Here is a 25,607-nt window from a genome sequence, read left to right as displayed (position 1 = left end):
CCTCTAAGCTTCTGCCATCCAACTTAAAAATGGGAAGAGTTACTGCTTTTACTGACCTAAGTAAAAAAGAAACTTCTGAGAATAACTTCAGTCATATTTATAAGCTAATGCTTTTCAGCAACTGGTGATGCAGATGGCGAGCATGACTAGAAGACTTGGAGTGGTATCTTCTTTTTTCAGCAAAGAAAATGAAACAAACCTTTGGAATCAACTCTTTTAAGTAACTGCCATATCTGAATTAATGAACAGCCAACAAAATAAGGATGTGGCTTATATGTAAGAGTTCTATACACAATTTTACACTGTTCCTTGTTGACAAAAATACACAGAAAGAAAACAAAGTTCCTAATTAGAGGTACAATATATTATGTTGTTGACTCTCAGCAAAGACCCAAACCATAAGTGGGGACTGAAGCAACAGTAAAACTTCACCCCCTCTGCTCCCCTTTTTGTAACTAGCAACTGTTTTCACTTGGCAACCTTGTTTGTGATCTATATAAAATTAATACTTAAGTGCACTTCATCCACACAGTATCTCAGATTTCCCAACCTTGTTTGTGATATATATAAAATTGATACTTAAGTCCACTTCATCCACACGGTATCTCAGATTTTCTCAGAAAATTTTAAGTGATTTACTACCAATGCATCAGACATACTGCACTACCATCACGACTCATATTTGAATCTAATGCCATTTATCTCAATAATGTAACTGAGCACTGTACAGTGCAGTACAGTCCATCACATCACAGAATGAAGGACTTCATGAACAAATCATGAAAAAAAATAAAAGGCTTGTATTTTAGGATGAAGGAAAACTGGTATTTTCCTGATAATACTGAGGTCAGTGGAGTGTGACAGGTTTCTGTAAGAACAATATAAAAGTTTGATGACAGTTTTGATTGAAGATGTCTTAAAGTCAAATCAAACAGCTACTTACCTTGCAAAAAACTCCATAAAAAGCAAGTCAGTTTAATGCTCCACACAGCAATTTAAAGGAAGGCTATTGTGTATTTCAAGATTCATAACAATTTGCTCTTTACCACATCTTTACTCAACGTGTATCAGTGTTTATATTTGTTTAATATTTCTCCAGTATTTATTCTTACAGAAGCAAGGTAGTCTGCCATGCAATAACTTTATACAAAAAGCCGTATTTGCAAAGGTCTTGTAGCATTCATCCTCAATATGGGACATGTAACAAGGCAAGTCAGAAAAACTCTACTGCTCCTAGGCATTCTCAAAAACTTTTTACATGCGAACCTTTCAAAAGCTCAGAGTTAACCCAATCTTCAACATGTTTTCTTTTGTTTGCTGGAAGGCAGGGTTGTGAGGAGGGGAAGCAAAACCTTCCAATACATGGACCATATGTACTGCTACGTTTGTTACCCATATGCTGTACTGTTACAACTGGAACCTGCCTTTGATTTTGTTTTTTTTTAATTATTTACTTATTATTTTTAATTAGTACACTGAGGTTGAGCTGACAAAAATCTATTGAATGTAATCTACATGAATAACTAGAAAAGCTAACGACCATGAATGTACATGCTTGCTGAACCTGTGCTCTACGTAAGTTAGGCTTGGGAGGAAAAATGAGCTGTTATATAGCTTCTGTAATCAGTAAGTCTGACAAAACCTAGTAGCACAAAGAACTGTCTAAATCACCTGTCACACACATTTTCCATACACGTGTATACTGAAAAGTGGTGTATCAGTATATTTTAAAAACATACGTATTCCAGTTTTTGTCTAACATAAGGGCAGATTTAAGGCCCACTCACAGATGTCTTGATAATGTCTGAGTGCATTCCATTTAAAATCAGAAGTAACTGCAAATCTCCTAAGGCTCTGCAATCTATGAAACTCTGTTTCAGTTGAAAAGTGCACAAGCATCATATTAACATGCCTAACCATCTGAAATGTTTTCCCGCTTTAAAAGATTATGAGATTATATTCACTTTTGCTTTTTTTCTTGTGTGGCTACAACAGATTTACAAGCATTATTCTCACGGAGACCTCTTCTGAGAGGAAACTTTTAAGTTTAGAGTATTTTATGCAACTTACACAGACACAGAGATTCTAATGCAGCATAAGTGGACTCTCACCAAGCTAAAGCACTGACTCAGGGAAAGACTGCTGCTGCTTATTGAAAACAACTCTGTTTTCTTCACTCCTCTTACCCATTTCCCCCACCCCCCTTTTTAAAAAGAGAATTCTCCTAACTAAATGAAGATGATTATATATAAAAGCAACATTCCTATCAAGGCTGACACGGGCAGTGAAGCGGGGTTGCGTGAGCTCCAGTTTGCACGGCCTACACATTGACAAACCACTTTCTTATCTAGACACGCAAGGCAGAAAACCAAACCAAAACAAAAATTCTGCAAAAACCTCTTTCCTGAGAACATCCTTCAGTGTGCGAGAGGTCTCACTTAACACCCTGGAGAAGCGTGTTACTGAGCAGAGAGGCACATCTCCTAAAACAACCAGGAGGCATGCAGACCGCACAAGCTTACAGCCGGGCGCAGGGTGCGGGGCGGGGGACGGACGGGACGGGACCCTGCGCTCCGCTAGGGGGCAGCATGAGGCCGGACAGCGGAGGCCCGGAGGCGGCGGCCCGCGGAGCTTCCGCGCCCGCAGGGCGACAGGCCGGTACCGGGAGCCCTCCCGGCCACACAGGACCTCACGGCAGCCGCAGGAGGCGGCATGGCTACTGCTGGCATCCGGGAAAAAAAGAAAACTCCCTCCTCCCTCATCTCTACAGCATAATACACCTACCCTCAAAAAACCGGCAGCCTATTTTGAAGGAAAAAGAGAATCGCCAGTTTAGCGTGCGTGAAACACTAGTGAAAAGATCAGTGTAACACTTATGTCCCACAGCTGGCCATGCCTATCATGGAATCACAGAATGGTTTGGGTTGGAAGGGACTTTAAAGATCATCTAGTTCCAAATCCCCTGCTATGGGCAGGCATACTTTCCACCAGACCAGGTTGCTCAAAGCCCCATCCAGCCTGGCCTTGAACACCTCCAGGGATGGGGCATCCACAGCCTCTCTGGGCAACCTGTGCCAGTGCCTCACCACCTCCATTACCCCTCATCCTATCATCACACTCCGTGATGAAAGAATCCCTCCCCATCTTCCCTGTAGACCCCCTTTAGGTACTGGAAGGCCACTATAAGGTCTCCCCGGAGCCTTCTCTTCTCCAGGCTGAACAACCCCAACTGTCTCAGCCTGTCCTCATAGGGGAGGTGCTCCAGACCCCTGATCATCTTTGTGGCCCTGCTCTGAACCCACTCAAGCAGGCCCATGTCCTTCTTATGTTGGGAGGCCCCAGAGCTGGACGTCGTACTCCCGGTGGGGTCTCACAAGAACAGAGTAGAGGGGGACAATCGCCTCCCTCGACCTGCTGCCACACTTATTTTGATGCAGCCCAGAATGCAATTGGCTTTCTGGTCTGCTAACACGCCTTACTGGCTCATACTCAGTTTTTCATCCACTAATACCCACAAGTCCTTCTCCTCAGGGCTGTTCTCAATCCACTCATCGCTTGGGATTGCCCCAATCCATGTGCAAGACCTTACACTTGGCCTTGTTGAACTTCATGAGGTTCGCACAGGCCCACCTCTCAAGCCTGTCAAGGTCCCTCTGGATGGCATCCCTTCCCTCCAGTGTGTCGACCACACCACACAGCTTGGTGTCATTGGCAAACTCGCTGAGGGTGCACTCATACTGGATGAAAAGGCTGGAAAGGCCCTTGCTTTGGAATAGCAGTTTAAAAGTGGACAAATGCCAAACATGGACAAGTCTGCAATATTTACAGCTTTACATTACTTCTTTGCTCACAAAGAATGCTCACAATAGACACAAACTTACCATTAACCTTTAAAAAACGTAGCCATTACGCCCAGCATAACTAACTACCCACCCTTCAATCTTCCCTCTCGCACTTGCCATTTTTTCATATTCTTCTGGCAACCTCTCACTGCCACTAAAGTCTAGTTTGGTTTTTCTATGAGGGATTTATCTCCAGCTAATAGGTTACACAAATAAGCAGTGACAGGTGTAACAAAGCCATGCAGCTGATACAGCTCCCTGTGCACCATGTGTCTCACCCTGTGCCACTCAAGAGGCAACCCAAATCCTGACGAAGCTATACAGGTTCACAGCCCGATGTTGTGCAACTGTGACCCCTCACAGCTTTTCAGAAGGTCCACTGGAGAAGGGGAGGGCAAAGGCAAACAGAAATTACTGCTCTGTTTCCTTTGAACATGGAAGAGCTTGTCAGAATAATGTTTAAAATCAAATAAAACCCTATGCACCCACACTGAGGGACTCAAGATACTGCAGTTCCTTCCCCAATTTAAAAGGGAAATGACTACTGTTGAAGACACATACTAACTGTGTTATGTCAGTCATTTAATGGCAACTGACACATGTGGTTTATTGTTCAATTATTCCAGGTTTGCCAATGCTAGTAATTGCGCAATACCTTTCAATAATTTCTTGCCCTGCTGGTGGGTTACTCCTCTCTTTGGCACACCTGAGGCATAACCTCAGTTCGTTAAATGAAATATATTTGCTTTACTCAGTATTCAAGATGCCATCCACAGCTGTTAAAATTAATGGTCTGGCTCTCCCAGATAAATAAGCCGTGTGAGGCAGCTGATCCCAGAGCTCACACTGTATTGTACATGCATCCACAGTCCAGTAACAAGCTCCACCGCAGAAGCAGCTAGACTTCATTGAACACCTTGGCAACCACCCAAGAGCACGAAGGAAGGACCTTCAAAAACATCTTTCATTAATGAACATGTGCAGGTAAGATGAACAACCTGCTCCTAGAATTGCTACCATCTTCCCACTGCCTGTGAGCAAGACTGTGTGGTTCTCTCTACATGCCCAAGGTTTTTACTTGTGGGTTGGCAGGGATTAGAAGTAGTGGTCATTGTTACTTTTCACCTTGCACTAGGGTCTGTATGGAAAAAACTGTGTGTGTGTGTGTTAGATATATTCATATATGCATACACTTATATATGTTCATATATAAAGGATTACATATATATGTTCATATATAAAGGATTACATATATACATTTATTTATGGACACATTCACTTAGAAGAGGTGATACACAAAGGAATAAACTAGCAAGAACATCCTGAAATTCAGCAAGCACCAACTCACAGTCCTGCACCTGGCAACAGACAGGGACCAGAGGGCTAGGGATCAGCTCCTGGGGACAGCCTTGGGCACTGGTGGGCACAAAGCTGAGCCAAGGCCAGACATGCACCAAGGCAGCAATGAGGGCCAGCAGTGCACCGGCAACATGAGCAGGACACAGCCACGAGAGCAGGGGAAAGATCACCCCTCTACTCTGTGCTCACCAACACACCTGGAATACTGCTGTGAATGCAGGAGACACCAACAAAACTGGAACAAGTTCATTGGAGGCTACTGCGGCAGCAAGGCTGGAGCCCTTGCCCTGAGAGCAGAGGCTGTGGGACCACAGCTGGTTCATCTGTGAGAAGGGATGGCTTTGGGGGCATCCAACGGCATCTCTCACACTGACAGAAAAGGACTGAGGAGATGTAGCCGGGCTCTTGCATGGTAAGAGGCTGAGAGGCAGCGGGCACAAGCTGAAACATCAGACGTTCACATGGAGGTAAGGACAGCCCAAAAGTGTAGCCAAGGCCCAGAGATGTTGTGCTGTCTCCAGTCTTGGGGGTTTCAAACCCTGACTGTAAAGCCTTGGACAATGTAGTCCAAGTCCATGGCTGAGTCTGGTTTGGGGAGGGATGTGGACCTCTGAAGGTCCTTGACAGCCTGCAAGAGTTGGTGATTCTATGGAATCAGCTAGAACAGGTTGTCTCCTTATCCTATCCTTATACTCTTCTGTTTCAAATTAAGGAATAAAAGCATGAATTAAAAAAGTGGAGCTCAAAATACAACAAAATATTATGAGTAATGAAGAAACTCACTTGTACTCCAGGCTGGTGTCAAAGCAGCAGTCTTCCAGTGCATCCAGGGACTTCATTAGAACTAAGTTCATCTGTTGACCAGGTACATCACTACAAAAAAAAACCAACCAAACAAACAAAAGTCCAAAACACAGCTCTGCTCTTCAAATCATATAGGATATTAAACCTCCTGCTAAGACTGAACATGCCAGTAAATAGAGTTCTTTTCTTGCTGTAACAGGTTCTCATACTAGTCTCTAAACAATAACTGGTCATTTGCACCACATTCATATAAACATATTCATATACACATAATAAAAACATATTCAGACCTGAACTGGCAACCATTATTGCTACAACACCCAGAAAGAAACACAGCACCCAGGATTTGTAGAACATGCCTGACGGTAGGAGGAGGATAATGATAGAATATGATCTCAGCTAGACCTGTAACTATTTATAAGCTGAAAACTCATGACATTTTAAGATACTAGCCCCCTAAATCTCTCTCTCCATCTCTTTGCCTAACTTATTGATAACAAAAGAAGCATTTACGTCTCACTCCAAAGATGTCATAGATGCTCCGCCCTTACATAACATGTACACAGTTTTCTTAATGAACAGGACATCTTTAATGCAAACTAACTCTATGATTTGATATTAGCTATATTCCTACAAGTTTTGCTGTTGTTGCAAGTCAATGCTCGGAATAATGTGTGAAATTAAGCTTTGAAATTATGCAGGGCAGTGAAAGAGTAAAAACTGATATAATCTATAAGAAATTTTTAGATAAATTTATTGATTTCAACAGCCCTCACCAAACAAACAAAAGCCAAAGACCTAAAACAAAGATTCACATACTCCGAAATACCAAGCTGATCTAATGTCCTTTTCTTTAAGAACCTTCTAAAGCTTGTGTGTAGCTCAGTTGTCACCACTCACTAATCATCCAGAGACAGTCCATCCCCAAATTATGTGGCTCAGTCAGAGGCAACAAGGCACCAAGACACCAAAACATGAAGATTAGAACACAGCAATACTGCACAGTGTTTTAACAAAGGCAGGTGCAGCAGAAACATTAGCTTCCCTGAGCAAATTAACAACTGACAGCCAAATCTGTTTGATACCTGTGCTTGTGCATCAATTAAACATTTATTATGGGTATACTGGCAGACAGAATCCCTACCAGTCAAGAAGCTGGAGGAGTATAAAGCCAAACCTACTTCTTAATTTCTCTGGAATCATCGGAAATTTGCAACAGAGCCCAACCCTTATGTAAAGGAGGCATTTTCTGCCAACTTCAGAACATCTCTTTGCTGTGAAAACAGCTGTAACAGCATGCCTTAAAGACAGCCCGTTATGCTACTTCTGTTGTACCTCCATCCCCATATGTGTAATACGATGTAAGTGGATGCTATCCAGTGTCCAGAGCACCACTTAGAAAAGAACCAACGAAAACCGTGAAATATTTTACAATTAAGTCTCCTAGGGCAGCTAGTCCCCTTTAAAAGCATATGTGTGGCTCTTCTAGCTGACTGCTTTGCACACGTACCTTAGGATATTACAAAAATTAATCATTCATCCTGACAGAATGGCAAAATATCCAGGATAGCACTGGGGAAGTGGGTGGTGAAGACTGATAATAAAACACATCTTTCAAGAAATGTTGCAAAGCCCCTCAAGAATCATTTGCCTATGACTTGTAAATACTTCAATTCCTCAAAAGTTAAGGCCACATGCAGGAAAAAGAAGGAAGTTATTTGCACCCCCACATTACATATGGTAATCCTTACCTGACTTTTTCTTCATACAAACGTGAGATAAACATCCCCAAACCAAGGCCCATGTGGATTTGAACAGCTTGAGACTCATCAGCATTTGGTTTCCCAGGTAACCTGTCAGTCAGCATATTCAGGACCTCCTCAATCTTCTCCTTGCATGACACAATGAAAACTGGCACCAGGAGAGACAAAGCAGTGGCTGCACAGGAACGAGCTATAATACCAGCAGTATTTTCACCAGAATAGGACTTCTAGAAAAACATAAACAAGAAACTTTTTCCTTTCCTCTTGGGGGAGGGAAATAAAATTCCTTTCTAGATAATAACACTCAATACTTTAGGAATTTACAATACCTATACAGCAAAAAGCAGCACCGAAGTATTGCAGTCTGGCAATAAACAATATATCATGTAATTGCCTATGGTAACTTTTCCATTTGCCTTACCTTGCAAGTGGCTTAAAACTACGGTAATTCAGCATATAATTTCTAAGTGTAAATAAGATTGTTAAGTATGAAACCGTAAACAAAGGATAAGACAGGATGCAACTAGAATTTAACAGCTAGTCTGCATATAAATACATTGGTCTCTTTTAGTTTTCACCTTCCTCATTAAAATACCCAGCAGCGTGATCAGAAGGGCAAAGAGAAACCAGCCATGATGTTAATGTACTTCTGTAATTATAACACACCAAGAATTTAGTGAGTTGGAAAAAGCACTATCTTAAAAGCATCACACCTAAGATAACAAAATATCATGAGATCTTGCAAGATAACCAGTAGAGATTCTTTTTAAAAAAGAAAGATCCCTTACAAAGGTTTTTAATTCCTTTCCTTTTTGAAAGGTAAAACCCATACAGCTACCTCTACTTATAAAGCAATGGACTGACTGTAAGTAATAATGTATATTTATCAACTTCCACATGCAACTCTGAAAAGAAAAGGAAAAAAAATCCCATCAGGATGCAAGGCACTCTGCAAGACAGTGATTTCTACTGTGTGCCTTGGAATTTTACAAACATAAGATTTTTAAATTTATTCTTTTTTTTTAAACAGAGTGGATTTTAGAAAGGAAACTTTGTCACATTGTTCCACCTCAAAACCACCTTTTTTAAACAGCATTATTTTTAAGGGCAGGAGTCACAGAACAATTCGGCAAGAACTGCTAGTGCCAACCAAGTAGTTGAATCTCCTTATGTCCAACCAGTCTAGGGTTTATTTAACACTATATTTGATTTGGTGATCTATGTCCCCTATCAGTGATGACAGAGGTCACATGCCAGAGCTGACTCTGGTCCATCAGTAATTTTCAGCTTTTTGATGCTAATGTCTCACTACTGGACTAAATGCAGTTCATGAATGCAGTTAATGAATTTCCTGTTAGAAAATATTACGATACATTAGCAGGCTGGTATTTGGCCTTGTAGGATCCAAGTTCCCTTCTGCACCCATGACACAAAAAACAACTACCTGGGGTCAAAATGACCAGGTTGGACAAGGGTTAGCAATGCCTACCCCTTAAGGTCTATACTGAGCTTTCAGTCTGTCTCCAGGTCCTACTTAAGAACTGCCTAATACTTATATGGCTTGAGAATTTCAGGCTGGTTATCACACTGCAAGCACATATGATACAACTTCCACTGGCCCTCAGGGATTCAAAGGTACAGTAAAATAAGAATCATTGGCTCCATAACTACTCGATTTTGGGAAAGCAGGTATTTCAGAACCCTAAGGAATGGTGTCAGAATCACTCAAGAGTTTGACAGTGTGGTCTGAGAAGAGTCTGTTCGTGTTACAAGGTTTTGTTTTGTACATATACACTGAATATTCTACGTTTTGAAGGTTTTTTTTTGTTTTCAGAATTTCCTTCATTCATGTATCCTCATGTGCTGTTTACTATCATTTTGGTAATAAAGACAAACACTCAAGGCAAACCCAAATATAAACAGAAAACATGATGAAAGAAAAAGAACAAAAGCAAGAAAAGTTTTGATTCTCTTGTATTACAACTACTAAAGGGCAAACAGAACTAGGAAACTCCACGCTAAGAACTCCAGGTATGAAATTCAGATATATTCTCTTGCCTTTAATACCACAATACGTACCTGGTAGAACCATGTGAAGACTTGACCTTTAGGGTGATACCGGCTATTCACAATACTAAAAAGGGTCTCTGTGACCATAGAAATCCAGTGTTTTGTGGGAAGAAAATCAGGTTCAGTCTGCAAAAATCAAACCAAACACTCACTGCTATTTTTTCTTAAATCAGGTCCTACCTGAACAGAAGGTCAGTGGCTGATGTTCCAGCTATGATCCATCAGGAATGAGATTATTTTGTCATTCTTATGTACGGTAAGTAGTATGACTTTACTTGCCAGTGCTGACCCTCCAGACACTACTTTTGATCAGGTACTATTCAGTAAAAGCAAAAATGATGAGAAGAGAGGTTGGCTGGGTTTCAGTGTCCACCAGACCTCTATCTCATTTGTCAAAACCAACAAATAAATGTGTTAGTCATTATGTTTCTTGTGAAAAGGCACCTACACACTTTAACTGCTTTTGTATAGATCACACAGCAGCAACCAGATGGCACTCACTGAGCAGGGTGAAATTTAAACTTCAAAATGTAAAGTACTTCACATCACTTTACCAGCCCCCCAAACATCTGGTCATATTGCTTCATTATATTCCACCAAGAGTAGAGAATCTCTTTTGCAGATTGACTCACCTCAGGCATCACTTCAGTGTCTGAGGAAAGGCTGCTTTCGTATTTGGCTACAGCAACGGCAAGACCAGTTAAGGCAAAAATAGAGTTTCCTTTCACCACTGGGCTGTCTCTGGACAGAAAAAGGTAAACAGTTAAGAAGCATAATAGAGACACAGGCAACAAAACACGTATCTCAATGTGGGAAAGTTATGCTACAGGTGGTCCAGGAGGGAAGGCCTTTGCACCTAGCAATTTTATTGGGCTGTCTTCTAGCTCAGCAAAATTCTATCACATTTTATCTTCAGGAATTAGAGAAACAATAGCGGAAAGAAGCGTTTCAGTCTTTTTTCTTGTTTGTCTTTTATATAAAGCCTAGCACACATAAAGTTGTATAAATATGAAGCTTACTTCCACTATAATGAGGACTGCCACCCTGCAGAGCAAGTAGCGCTCACAGAAATGCAACATTTGTTCTTACCTAGTACCGTCTCTACACAGGACAACAGAAAAAGCTCTTAAAACAGAGAATGCTAGGCAGGCAGGTGCCACTTCACTGCAACAGCCTGGAGATTTAGCAGAGCAGCCATCACTGAAATCTCAGCTTAAAAACAAGTTTTGAATTACTCCCCTATGCTATGAAAGCATTAACACCATGGAAAATGACAGGTTTCAAAGCATACTAACTTCTACCACAGTGCAAACCTTCACTTTCAAGGAACTCAAGATAAAAAATCTGCTACCTACAAATAAGAGAAAGAAAATAACTCTGTTCAGTTTCATGAAAAGAGAGATGTTGTTGTATCAGTCATTCTCAGAAAATGTATTGCAACATAATTCTGCTGGAACTCTCTTAGCTGTTTTACAATAGCAGCTGAACAATTCAACTGTGCTAGACCACTTACAGTCTTAACACTAGACCAGTACACAGTGTACTACACTTTTTGCATCAGTCTTCCATTTCTAAAAACTTCCTCAAATGTTCCTGTAAAAACATACCTACACTACAAATTCAGGCATTTGTTCCAGATCCAAAGCTCTCATTTTCACAATAAAAATATTTTCTGGATTTCTGGTTTGCTTTTTAAAATAAGACACACAGGTCTTAGTGGAATGACACTGACTTCTTCTGTTTGGAGCACTGAAATTATTTCCTTCCAGGTAAGAGACACCTACAAATAATTACAACCAGGTGCTTTGTTAAGTTCTTTGAAATCTTCCCAAATCTCTTGCCTTAAATAATTTCCTAATCTATGTATAGAACCTTTGTTATTGTTGATCATCAGCTTCTAAAAGGTTACGTTTCATGATGTACCTCAAACAGAGAGAAACTTCTAAATCTACACACTCATGAAAGCTGGATGCTTTCAGTTTAATGAAGGTAAAAATCATCATCCTAACAAAGCCAAGGAGGAAAAAGAACAGTGGCTTACTCTTTATTGAAAATATGGGGAAAACCCCCAGTATTTGCTTACAAGAAAGTTGGTAAACACAAGAAATTCTAGAGATGCACAGGAAATCCTTCTGCTGTTAACAAAGAAAATTCACCACTCCCTCCCAAATTAGGCAATGCTTCTGCTTCAACTAGTTTTGCTAATGAACTTCTACAGCAAAAATCATAACTTTAATCCTGAGACACAGAACATGATATATTTAAAGTTTGTTATTTTGTTCCTCCTTTATTTATCTCTTTCTACTACCTTACCTTAACACAGGTATTTACTGAGTAGCTAAAATATCAAACAGATCTTCCAATTTCATCCCTGTTTAACTGACTCCTTCAAGATGGACCACCATGGAAGGAAATAGAACAGCTGGGAATATCTTAAATATCTGAACAATGGTAAGTTAAAAAAGGAAGAAGTCCAAATCTTTATGGAAAGTCTTAATTAAAATCACCAGAACTTAACTCGTGAAAGTATTTCAAACTATTCTTCTACACATTTACAAGAATACCAATGTTGAAACAGTCTGTGAGATTTCACTGTAATTCTTTCACTAATGATATCTCCATGATTTAAGATTTTCTAAGTACTTGTTCTTATGAGGATTCACTCTTTCTGACGCTTTTGCTTAACCTTAAGCAAGCAGCCAATTTCATGTTAACCAAAGGCAAAGCATAATAGTAAGCTAGCGGCCAGTGGAGAGCAAAAGGAAGAAGTCAAACCAATTTAGCAGCGTATGAAGGAAGGTTAAGATACTTACTGCTGCCTAAAAGCCATGTGCTAATTCTAATAGCAAATGAACAAGCCTGTCACAATCTGAAAACATGTAATTTCCTGCCTTTGGGGGCATCTGGGCACAAGAAAGACACCGTAACAGGAAGTGGGACAGTTCTGATGAGCCCATACTCCACTAAAGACCAGCAAGCTTCTGGATAAATGAAGTTACTTGAGGCAAACAGTCTGCTAGTTAAAAAAAGAACAGATTAATAGTGCATATAGCATATCCAGGCTTTACTCAAAACATTAGGCATCAGCCTTTCTAATAGACACAGTCAGTGATAAAAATCTCAAAGCACAAAGTGGGGCAGAGTTCCTTTCCTGGACAGCATTCATGTGAAATCATGAAACTGGCAGATAATCAGTTGCAGAAAATACTATCTATCTTCTGCCACAAAAGAGAACTCATTCTCATCTGTAATAAATTAGCAGTTCTTACTTGGAAGCACCTTTGATGACATCAGTCAACATATCTCTGACCCTGCAACAGAAAGAATTTACACCATGTTCATTATACTATAGCATGAACTCAGCTAATTTCCCCTTATGCCTTACACATGTCCATTCTAGGTTAAAAATTATCTCATCTAGCTATCAGAAAATTTAGTGCAAATTAATCACAAGCATTAAAACTGTAGAAGTGCTTACATACCACCCAACATTTCTTCATGCTCATGTGCGCTACCAATGTTTTATAAAGGGCTCTTATTTGACTTCATACCACTTTTTGTAAAATGCAGGTTCATGCAATAGCCATAAATCTGTTCCTTGAGCTGTTAACATGTAAGTTTCCAGATCACTGTTCTATATCTTAGCATAATAAATGAGAGTGTTTTGCAATGGACAACCATAACAATTTATTCAACATTTTCTATAATCCAGGAACCACTGTGGGCAGTTATGCTATTAGACAGTATAGTAACCAGAATCCATTTAAATGAAAGCCATAGGAGTAGTTACAATTTCTTACACATTACTGTGGCTGATTTATAATATGCTGCTTGTCTGCATTTGTTTAGTTTTGCATTCATATCAAGACAGAACCAGAGATGCAGTGAATTTATTATAATTATTATTATTTGGGTGAGGAAAGAGATCCTGTACACTACAACATCCAAGACCATCCTGGCCATGACTGTCATCCTACAGAAAAAGTAGGCACCAAGCAATTAAGGGGGAACAGGAAAAGACATGAAAGCTAATACCGGGCTCCCAGTTCACTTACTGCTTTGATTTCTCTACTGTTTAAGGGAATTCTATTCATTTTTGACACAGCTTACATTAACACTATTTAGGAAATACAGAGCAGAAATCAGTTCAGGAGAAATCTACAAAAGTAGCATTGCTACAGGCATTCTTCTCACCTGGAAAATGTTTTTTCCTTGTACCCTATCAAGAAAGGGATCGGGCAGAGCAACAACAGAAAATTGTGCTGCTACTACAGTTGTAGAAGAGATTCTTCTACAATACTGTATCATTCTGGATCTTACTATGAAACCCTTGAATTTAGACTTAGCTGGAATAAAACAACAGACACAAATCTGGTATTCATGTTGAGTGGGACTTAGTAACACCTTTTTGACTGAAATGGGCAAAGGGCATTTTGGTTTTGCTTGTACATACTTTGTTCCCAATGCACTTATGAACAAGCACGGAAACAGATATTTATACTGTCCATGGATACATAGTTCCTCCTCTCCGTGAAGCCTCCCACTTCCCACCTTGTACCCCTGGCCATGCACATACAGTGCTAAATCCTGGCAGAGTAAGACACTCCTCAGCTGACTGAAACAGAAGTAGTTGACGATATGGATCAGGGTGTGCATCAGGTGTTTCATCGTAAACAACATCCTTCATGAACCAAGGTGTGTCTCAGTTCACTATGACATACATCATACCATCTCTTACATTTGTTTTATCAAGCCGTTTTCAGTGAGACAGCTCACTTAGTCTCTACAAGTAAAGTTTTACTCTTTGTATAATCCTTCTGCTTTAACATGACACAAAACAAATACAGTTTTCCGTTCCTTCCAGTTGCTCACCCTACAAAATGTCAGACACTGTAGAGGGGAAGGTACCTGTGAACCCCTGCATATGGGAATCCTTACAGACAGTTACCCAGTAGTCTCTTTCTTCCGGCTCCCCTCCACTTGGTCACTGTATCTGGTATGCGGGTTTTTTTTCAGTAGTGCTCATACAGTCTTTAAACTTGCAAAACTAAAGGCTTTGAAGTCTTGCCCTCCTCTGCCCCCTCACTTGCCATTACAAGCGATGAGGAGCAGATGGGCAGTTTCTTACCACAGCCAGGCTGTAAATTGTTTGTACTGCACCTCTTCAGGATCCTCTTTTCCATGTTTTAACTGCATCTCCAGCTCTGCCTGCCTCCCCTGCAGAATTACAGAATAAGTCAGAAGTGGATCTCACATGACCAATCATCATAAGATTTCTTCAGAGAACACTTAGGTAATGGATGTAGCCTTTCACTTGAGGGCTACTTCATATGTGAACTTGACTGCTTTTCATATGGGTTCCCACTGTAATACACAATATATTAAGTAAAAGAATTCGTAATTTTTTATTCTGTGAGAGAAAAACAAGCTGCAGATGGCACAAACGGCCACAGATACTGAGACATCTCTCCTAGACCATGCAAAGACACAAGCTCCCCTGAGAAGGGGTACAAGAAGCAGGGAATGAGATTTAGAAACCTGCTAGCTAAAATGGATTCTAACAGCAAAACATCACTTTCTTGATTCGCTACTTAAAGCAGAACTCCTTATTTTTTCCTTTCTATGACCCCAACCTCCCTGTGACCTCCTATAACAGTTCTTTCTGTACTGTGAAGGAGATGATATGGCCTCTAACAATTATTATCTAAATATATTAAGCAGCTTTGCTTTAATATTCAGTCTCCAACCGAGAGACAACTACATCTCAACTTGTTTAGGTTGTCAGTTACTGTTCCTTGGTAGGTTATTAAGCCTTAAGTGAAAAATATAGGCACATAAGCTGTGTCTTTCAGGTACTGAACGCTTGTATTTTGGGTGTGCATAAAAACCTGAGAATACCAGAGTCAGTCCTGTAAATCCAGATGTCACTCAAAAGGTGACTCTCCACAGAGATTAAAGGATCATATACAATACACTGACTAAAGAGAAGGCTGCATAAAAACTATGCAAAAACCTATTGCAATTTGCCCAAACACATAAACATTGGTTTAAGTTCTGTACTAAATCAAGACCTATAGGATCATCATGAAGAAGGTGATTTCAGTCTCAAAAACATGCTGAATGCACAAATTGCCAGAAGTGCTTAAGCATGTGAGTAGATGTAATGAAAGACAAGAGGCCGTCCAGGTGTCCAAAGGGAAAAAAGTCCTCATGCAAGTGTTTTGGTGAACTGGACCCTATTAATGTCTGCCTCCAAACTGTAGAAATGATTACTAGTTGTTCAGAAATACTGAACTATGTAGTATCCAGACTATTCATACTGTAGTCTCTTTTGGCCATTGCAGATGAAATGTACTATAGAAGCATGAGGAGTAAGTAAAGATACTAGGTCTCCACTGAGGGACTTCAGAAGCAACAAAAATAGGCTCTATTGCCCTGTAAAATGGCATGAAATCATAGAGAGGTTTTCAGAAACAAGTCTCGTAAATACCAAGCTTCTCATGAAATCTTGCCTCAGATGGGAAGCAACATAGGAAAGTAATTAAATGCACGCAATGATGGCCCCCTCTGTAGTTATGGCCTAAAATTACAATTTGAATAGCTGCTGCCTGCTTTGTAATGGGGCTTGCTCAGCTTAGAATCTGGTGTTTTGCTGATGGCCAAGATAAAATTTGCTTTGAAAATGTTAGAGACGCATATGTTTTGCTGCACAGCAAAACAAGGAACAGCCAAAGCTTCTAGAATTCACTCAGCAACCTGAGCTGCTCATGCTGAAACCAGCTGATGTGGCCTGGAAATACAAACAAATAAGCCCTTCTAGTAGCACAAAGAGAGCCTTCTAGAAGGCAGCTATTTGTTAGAAGTTTTTTAGATCATTCCTGTTGAACAACCAAATGACACTACATTGCCCTAGATAACAGGTCAGCTAACCTAACGAAAGAGAGGTTTTAAGATGTTTCCTAATCATTAGATGGGGTGGAAAAATCAAAAGACGAGTCCCTCACAGTGTGACAGCAATGTAGGCTGGTTAATAGAAGTTCTATTTAATGAATCATTCCTTGATAGCTTCTGTTGACCTCATGATACTATTATTACAAAATTCCTACCCAAAATGATAGGTTAGAGCTCTCGCTAAAATTCCACATTCTAAAAATTCTAAGAATAGACACATTCTGCAACTTGATGCAGGAACAAGACTGCAAGAACCTGAACTGTAAGCAGAAGTTACACTTTACAATGGGTATCCCAGATTGTGCTCCATTAACTGAAGACTCATTTTTATTTTCTTTTCATAAATTTTGTTATTAAACACCTCAAGCTGTTTTTTTATATTATTGTAAGTTGCATGGATGCTCTTGCTGGTAGAAATAAAACTTATACCACTTGAATGAGCATTAATGTGCACAATATTATGTACCTCGAAATTACCTGCAGGACTGCTCTGTAGGTTCGACTCATAAATCCTAACCAGGACTGTGGCAGCAGTATGGAGCGGTGCCATTCAGAAGGTTGAATGTTAACCTGTGCAACCCACCAGAAAGGGTAGAAACAGTTACATTAAGTCTAATATATGCAGAACATATGTTCTCCGACATGCGATTTGCAAGCAATCATTTTGCTCATGGCTGTAGGACATTACACATGGCTATAGGGAACTAAAATGATAATGTATGTTGTTCTTCTTTCTGGTTTTACCCACACCAAGTTACCCAGGCCAGACAAAACTGGTTGCTTCAGGTAGCTCAACAGATAACTGATCCCAGAGAAAGCAGTGGAACTATATGTGGCAATAAGCACAAGAGTTAGTAGCACTGGCAGATAAAAATATGTATATAACAAAGATGTTAGTGCAGTTTATGTTTGTCATAGTTTTTGTAAATCTTAGGTGCTTCTAAAAGTTTTAAACAGACATTTAAAATAAAAACAAGTAGATGACTACCTAAATGCAAGGGAGATTGTTCAAAAGGAGTTAGTATCCATGACTGGGGCATATATATCTATGTTCAAGTACATAGTTCAAACTTCCTTTAAGTAAAGGAATTGTTAAAAAAAACCAAACTAATCACAAAGTTTCTTTCTAGGAAGCACCAGTATAGAACTAACAGGAGAAAAACCACACTGCCTCAAAGATAGTTTAAAGAAATATGCAACAGCTCTCCCTGCCTGCCTCCAAATCTCACACAGGTATGACAGCCTCAACTTCACAACAGAATAATAACTCAAACAGTCAACTACACCATCTGATGTATGTGGACAGACTTTCCTCATAAGCCCAAGTTTGTTCTGTTCAGCAAGCACCATAGCAAACTGACTCAAAGACTTTTTCAGAACATGTTGAAAAACAAAAATGAAGTCAAGTGATCTCAGTAAGTAACAAGCCATTTTCTAGCCCTTGGTAGCTTAACAACATAGTTACAGGGACAAGTTAAACAGAAAGGGTCACAAATTCAAGGCCACCAAGAAAGTTCTTCCAGACATCAGTCCTGCATGATGTAGGTACCTCTCTCCATGCAATTTGCATGTTATGCAATTTATAAATCAAAATACATTAATTGACAAAAAATGTGTATCACGAGTAATTAGAGGAGTCTCTATTTCCCTCTCTCCGTGACTGGCTTAACTGCAGCAACATTTAACTAAGGTAAGATAGGAGTTCAGGTGTCTTCTTTTAAATGCTGTGTTTTCAGACCCACAAACAACATAAGCTCTGTAATTAAAATGATGGGTGTGTATTGTTATATCTCATTATATTCCATGGTGGGCATACAGAATTGATTTTTCTTGCTACCGTCCAATTTTTTCTACTGTCTGCCTCTACCAAAAAGATGAAAAAATGTCATCATAGCCATTTGGACTCCATTGGAAATAAGTTATTTAATCTCAGCAGTTTCCAGGGTAATCAGTTTTTAATAAAGGAAGGGCAAACATGTCAGGTTGAGGTGAGACGGGATATATCTCAGTATCCGCTGTTTAAGGCCTATACTTTCTAAATTAAAAGAACATGCCAGACTCCCTGAGTAATGGAAAAACCCTGTGAACTGGGATTAAAAATTGTGCAAAGCCCACCTAGAGTAACTAATCTTGCCAGGCTTAACGTTATTATTCTTCCTTTTTATTCCTCCTATTTTATTTTATTATGAAGACTAGTCACCGTTAACATCTAAAACACTGCATGCCTCAAGGTATGCAAACCCCTCCTTTCTCCATCATGTGCTCCACTGGCCTCCTCTGTACAGAATGGTTAACCAAGACAAACAACTGAACTTCCCTTGAATTATCTTCCTAAGTCTTCCTGCTTCATCTTCTCTATGTCCCTCATGATCTACGTAATGCAGTCAATATTCTTTCTTTACATGGATTTTATAACATAAAACAAAGGACTGTGCTAAAGCTTCACACCCACTGTCAGTGGTGAACTTAAAACAGTTTTAAGTACTAACACTCTATACAAATAAATACAATCTAAAAGTCAACCAATCAAAAGAGATGACCTACTCCACCCCACAGCCCATACAAATACACCTCACAGAAAAAAAGAAATCTCATCTTTAAATGACGCAGTAACATTAGTCCTTCCTTTTTAGCCAAAATTTTATTGACACACCCCTCTCATCTCTGCTTATCAATTCCTCCGACAAGTTGATGAGCAGTCAAGGCTCCAGTCAGAATTGTTTGCCTTAGGTTCCCAAGGCATCTGCAGCGACTCCAGTCTTCACCTTTGCCCCTACTCTGAAACTATTTAGACTTGTGCATTTAGATTTGCCTGGTCTCATGGAGATCTATGAATTTCACCGTGTAATCCACACCTGTGCACCAGAGCAAAAGCATGCCTTCAAAACACTTCAGGTGCTCACACAGGAAATATAAAGCTTTAGGTGTACTGTTGCATTTAAAGCAACTAGACAACATGGTCTAATCAGGAACATATTATTAGTACCTTGCACATCTTATCTAAAATTTGCACATGTGCTTGATCACCAGCAGAACTGCTGAGCAGCTTTTGATTAATTAACTTACTTCATGGCAGTAAACATTTTGCAGATATGTGGAATGAATGAAAGGAAGACAAGAGGGAATTGAACATCTTCACATAACAAAGAACACTCGAGTAAAATTCATCTACGACTGAAAATTATTGGATATAGTGCTGAAGATTATCACATAACCAGTGCTGATACCTGCTCTTTCAGTACAGGATACCAGCAGTCTTTACTTCTCCTCTATCACTGGATACACAATGATAACAACAACTACATTAAGCATTGGTTAACTCATACGAGCAAGCATAGACAAAGCTGACAGTAAGTGAAGTTCAGATTCTTTTGAGTGTGCACTTTATGTGTAAGATATTGGGCGGGTGGGAGGCATGGGGAAGGAGGCTCTGAAGGGACTTCTGAACCAATGATGAGTGGTTGTGAAACACTGCCATACTGGTCCTGGGAAGTCCTTGGGAGGCAGCACAGCCAGACCAGGCTGCCAAGTAATTTTCAAGGAAGAGCTGCAGCCTGACATCTGAGACAGTAAGAAACAGCATAAGCTAGGAGCTAGTAATCTGAGCCTATTGATCAATGCTTAAGAAGGACATGTCTCCCTGAAAAGACACACAAGTGTAGACTGCGCTGGCCAAAACCCAAGACAGGGAATGCTGGCAAACCACAGGAGATACTACTCCTGTACTTCAACACTTCCAAATAGACATGGCACAAGTTTTGCACGCTTCTGCAAGACTGGAAAGTAATTTCAAGTGAAAACAGAAGCTCACTTCCCCTCTCCAGTGCACTCCCAATAAAAATCAATCACCATGGTAAGATCTGGATTAGCTTTCTTTCAGCCCTGGTGCCTTTGCTGCTGCCATAGATCTTTGTATATTGCTCACTCCTTTTGGACTGATACATACCCAGCAGGGGGCACAGAAAACAGATTTAGGGAACAGTGAAATTAGGCATGTTTCTATCACTTCCCTAGGTTTCTAATTGAGATAATACTGTTTAAAGAACCTAGAAACTATGGTATCAGTAATATTTATGGCCCATCTTAAAGTCTGCTGTAGAGTAGTAAGTTCTTTTACTAGGTACAACAGGTTTCCACTTTGATAGCCCTGCCAACTCACATGGTCCCTAAATTCAGCTCATCTCTAACATGCGTGGCTGTGAAAACATGTTTTAGACAATACCCATATGTCAGTGAGATGTTTAGGTATGTATTTAAATGCCCTTCTCACATATGGGACATATAAACTGCAGCATCAGTGATTTCATAAATAAGGCTAGTGTTACACATCCATATGAATGAAACTGTGAAGTAGCATCTCTTTTCTTCTCAAATTTTGCTTAGAGGCTTGCTCTTTTTAACATACTTGCAAGCATACACTTCCAAATCCTCCCCCCAGCATTCCTTTGTGAGAAAAAAATTGCCCATCTTTCTCCAAGGCACATTAGACTGAGGAGGAGAAAAGCAAAAATCTGTGAAAAAATTTACTTCCTGAATACTGTTTCATCACTGGAGGAGATACATTAAGTAAATTCAGTAGTGGAAACCAGCACAAAGTAGTTCATAGTCTGAACTACATCCATTGAAATACCTAGGCACAGAAGAATACAGTACAGCGAATTCTGTCCCAGAAAATCCAATTATCACCTTAAGGTACTTCACATACAAGGTTTGAATAAGCCCTTGAATCTCTTGATTACATCAAAATCAGACCAGAAAAGAAATGTACAGAAGGAGCTTTCCACTTTAGTGCTTAAAGATGCATGTCACCACAGCACATCTAATGAATGCACTTAAAACAGAAGCAGGGAACGCTTAATCTGCGAGTATACAGGTGCCTAACATGATTATTATTTGCAGAGCAGTATTTAATACTGTACAATTCACCAATGGCACCCACCTTTGCCATTGTGCCTGTAAATATTACTAACTATTAGGGCAAAACAACTGTGCTATTTCCAACATAAAGCAAGCACTTGAATATCGAGAAACATGCAAAGGCAAGACCATCCTCCTTTATTTGAAAAACATTGCATCGGTTCAGACTGTCAAAGCCACATTTACCACAGCTGTACACATCTGTACAGCAGGCTGCCTCTGTGCTTTTTGCATGTAGCATAAACTGTTCCCTTCACCTCCATTAAAGAAAGACAATATGGGTAGCTAGCTGAAAGCCTAATAACTTGGACTCAAAACATACATTTACAGAACCATCAAAACATATGGTACATGATGTGAACATACGTGACTATTCATCCTCATTCATTTTCACAACAGAGGTAAGTGAAGCTGGTAAGAGATTGTTCCTATAAACTCCTAGGGAAAATTACTCTGAAAACTAAAACAATCACAGGTAATTATTAGCTAATCTAGCCCAGGTGACTGTGATAAACCTTAGGGACTTCTTGTACAGTATGATTCAGGCAGCCACAGAGAAAACAAAGAAAACCCATGGTCTATGTGACTTCTGACCACTGTGAATACACTAACTTACACGTCCTCTCAAACAGAAGTTAACAATCTCTGTTTAATAATCAATCAAACAGCACATCCCAATTTCTGGGGAAAGATGATCTTCCTCTTTCAAGTCACCAGTGATCAGTAAAGAGCAATACAGCACTCCAAATGCACCACTATTTATTGAACATATATTCTGCCTCCCATGAGATACCAGTCCAAATAACATCAAAAAACCCTTCTGCATCTTAATCTGATCCTGCTGACAGGTATTACAGCTGCATCCAATCCCTCAGCTAGAATAGCACCTAGGAGATAGAGTAAGCCTGGCCTGTTAAGGTTTAACAGCAAATTACCTTTTTACTGTTGTTGTCACTGTTAAATTTGAATGGCAGCTAAACCTAGGTATTTGTTATTTGTATGCTTTATAGACTTCTAAACATGCAAGAAATTCTTTCCTCTGCATACAAACCTCATGTAACTTGGGTTTTTTTGGTAGCAGAATCTCAGGCATCACACTTTTACACATAAAGAATCTCACAGAAATTAAGATGGTTGCATCAAGCCCCTCCCCATGTTCCAGTTTTCAAAAATCAAGCATAATAATGGCAACTAAGCATATGCAGATGCAGACAGATATGCAACCTGTAGATTCACATTCTACAGATGTGAGCATAGATCAAATCACTGAAGAGATAGAAAAGTTATTATCCCAGTATGGCAATTATACTGATGACTGCTAATCCCTAACTAAGGAAATGCCAACTGCTCAGGATTTTTAGAGATAAAATAAATGGATGCTTGCTATCTCCCAATTAACTGTAATTTCTTGGTGTTTACATCCACCTCACAGTTTTCTCAGAGCTTTATGCTGACTGCAATGCTTCAAAGGAAACTTGTTCTTAATGAAACACTTCTTCCTTTACCTATAAAGTCACTATAAGAGTTAAAAACACAAAAAACAAACAAAAGAAAAAGCAGTCAAAGCAGTACCAGTGTCATTCTGGTAATTTAAAACCCCTAAAACCTGCTTAATGTGCTGTGTTGAACTCTGAAGCAATGACTTTGCAAAAACACGTTAATTCCAATAGCCACTGCAGGGAAAAGATGAGCCTAAGTCCTACTAACTCAATTTTCTTAGACCAATACTGCTATTTCATAGCTTTATAGCTTAAGCTCCCTGTTTTTACTGTTAAACGCTGCTCGCCAGAAGAACACCGAGGACTAAACAAACACTAAGGGATGAAATTCTGATGGATGAGCCCAGGGACTCACTTCTTTTCTAGCCAAAGGCCCAGATATCTTTCTCCTGACAACCCTAACCCCAACTGTCTCTAGGTACATGGGAAAAAAAGGCAAGAAAAAACATTTTTGTCTGTTAAAGCAGTGTAAGCTGAGAACAGAAATACTGATATATTTTGATCAAAATTTTATAGTTATTGTAAATTTTCACTAAAACAGTGCAGTTAGGATTGTCTGAAGATGTTTTGTGTTTAGGTTTATATTTCAAACATAATTGGATTTCTTTTCAGTTTTACTACACCTTGAATCAATTGACTTTGTAAAATACTGAGATACTTAATATAATATTTCTGTCTCCAGTCACTGGTATGTATTCACTAACTCCATCCAGTTCACGACATTCAATAAAAAACCCACACTTTGTCAAGAAAATGTTTTAAGGTTGTGTTTCTATGAAGGTAGCTTGTTAGCATAAGAAAAGTCAATTTTTGATGTGTTGCTGGATGTTACAAGCAATGCTAGTACACACAAATAAATAATTTTTTTTTTACCAGAAATTGTATTTGGTGCTTTAGTAGGGCAACAGGCAAGTGTTTACAACATAGTAGTTTAGAATTGATCTTCATCCCACTGTAATCCCACTATAACACTTTAATACATGGCTTTAATTACAATATAATTAAGTATGCTTTTCTCCAGAACCTCTGGCACTGAACCCAGGTCCCACTGAATGAAGCAACTACATAGAAGGCAGAGCTTTTCTTTCTGGATGTTGTGCAAGCCCACACTTCATTCATAACTTGTTACTCTAAATTTGCTCCTCTGACATATTTGTGGACTTCCCCTGGTGCTCTCCACTGGAGCACCCAAGTAGTTAGAAAACACTCATTAATTTATTTGCACACTCCTGTGATGATGAGGGGTATTATCTCCAGTTTCTGCTTTCACTCTTTAGCAGTAAAGCTGTCAAGATGGAAAATATCTATTAAATTTGCATACATGATTAGATAACTTGACATCTGTGTTTAAGGGTGGTTTTTGTTCTTTATTTTTACTAGTTTGAGAGAAGAACTTGCCATCTGAAGTACTTCATAATGCTGTTGACACTGCCTTCATAACACAGCACCGGGAAGAGATTTCTTTACCCCAGTCCAACTGGTGCTGACTAGCTTTCATCCTTGTATGACTTGACCTAACTTCTGCTGGGATTCCATGTGGTGTCTCTGTGGTCACAAGACAAGATTATTACTTTCTGTGGCTTTTCAGTTTAGAAGGACCAAAATGATAGGATGTTTTATGATAGGTAAAAATCTTATGTGCCTGCTAGCACATGGAAGTGTTTGAGAGATGGTACAGAGCTGGAAGACTGCACCAGGTAGAAGCAGCCAATTCCAGCATGGTACGCATTCACATCGCTGAACTGGAAACTTCAGGCAAACTATGCTGCAGACAGGTTTGCTAGAGAGGGATCTAGTTCATTCGCTTCAAAGAGACCAAGGGAGTGAACCAGTACAAACGGAGTGTGAACAAGCAGGGAGCAAGACCTGAGAGCAAAGCCTGGAGGGAGCCATGCAGATGCATCACAGGATCAGAACATAGTCCCCAAGCATTTTCCACTGCAGACACCCATCTTCTGTGTCAGGCTTTCAGTTTGTAAACAGAAAACTCTCCAAACCCTGTGCATGCAACCTTCCCACTCAAACTCTGTGCTATACTTATTTCATAACAGAAATTGTTTGGTGTCATTGATTTTATTAGCATCATAAAGGAATTTTGCAGCAGGCAGGCTTTAGGTCTGTTGGGTGTCACTCACAAACCAAAATCAGGACCTAGACACACTCCCACCTGCAAGCCATATCTCATTCATTCTACCTCTTCCAACTTCTGCAACAAGTACAGTGTGAGTGTTAGATAAAACGCTTCCTTTTACCACACAGTTCTGGTTCACTGTCAACACAGGATGCATCCTGTGCTCTGAAGAAAAGGCTCCTCTGTACAAACAGCGTACAAATTATCTTTAATAGCACCAAACTGCCTGTACATGGGACAGAGAAAGGACTAATAATAGGACTGTTTAAGC

The 25,607-nt window shown here is 39.8% G+C and overlaps 1 protein-coding gene across 6 annotated transcripts in view; it reads right to left on the bottom strand.

The window, feature by feature from the left end:
• Window positions 1-25,607, bottom strand: part of FOCAD (focadhesin) — a 134,655-nt gene that overhangs the window by 29,919 nt on the left and 79,129 nt on the right. For all 6 annotated transcript variants that reach the window (XM_075021756.1, XM_075021755.1, XM_075021760.1 and 3 more), the window contains 7 exons: window positions 17,267-17,359; window positions 14,967-15,055; window positions 13,108-13,149; window positions 10,471-10,579; window positions 9,848-9,964; window positions 7,757-7,995; window positions 5,985-6,074 (listed from right to left, as the gene is read on the bottom strand). In XM_075021756.1, the coding sequence (XP_074877857.1) occupies window positions 5,985-6,074; window positions 7,757-7,995; window positions 9,848-9,964; window positions 10,471-10,579; window positions 13,108-13,149; window positions 14,967-15,055; window positions 17,267-17,359 (779 nt within the window). The remainder of the gene's footprint in view (window positions 1-5,984; window positions 6,075-7,756; window positions 7,996-9,847; window positions 9,965-10,470; window positions 10,580-13,107; window positions 13,150-14,966; window positions 15,056-17,266; window positions 17,360-25,607) is intronic.

The sequence above is a fragment of the Buteo buteo genome, chromosome Z, assembly GCF_964188355.1.
Source record: "Buteo buteo chromosome Z, bButBut1.hap1.1, whole genome shotgun sequence".
In the NCBI taxonomy this organism is placed as follows: domain Eukaryota; kingdom Metazoa; phylum Chordata; class Aves; order Accipitriformes; family Accipitridae; genus Buteo; species Buteo buteo.
The sequence above is the reverse complement of the archived record's forward strand: the minus strand, read 5'-3'. Positions and strand labels throughout refer to the sequence as shown.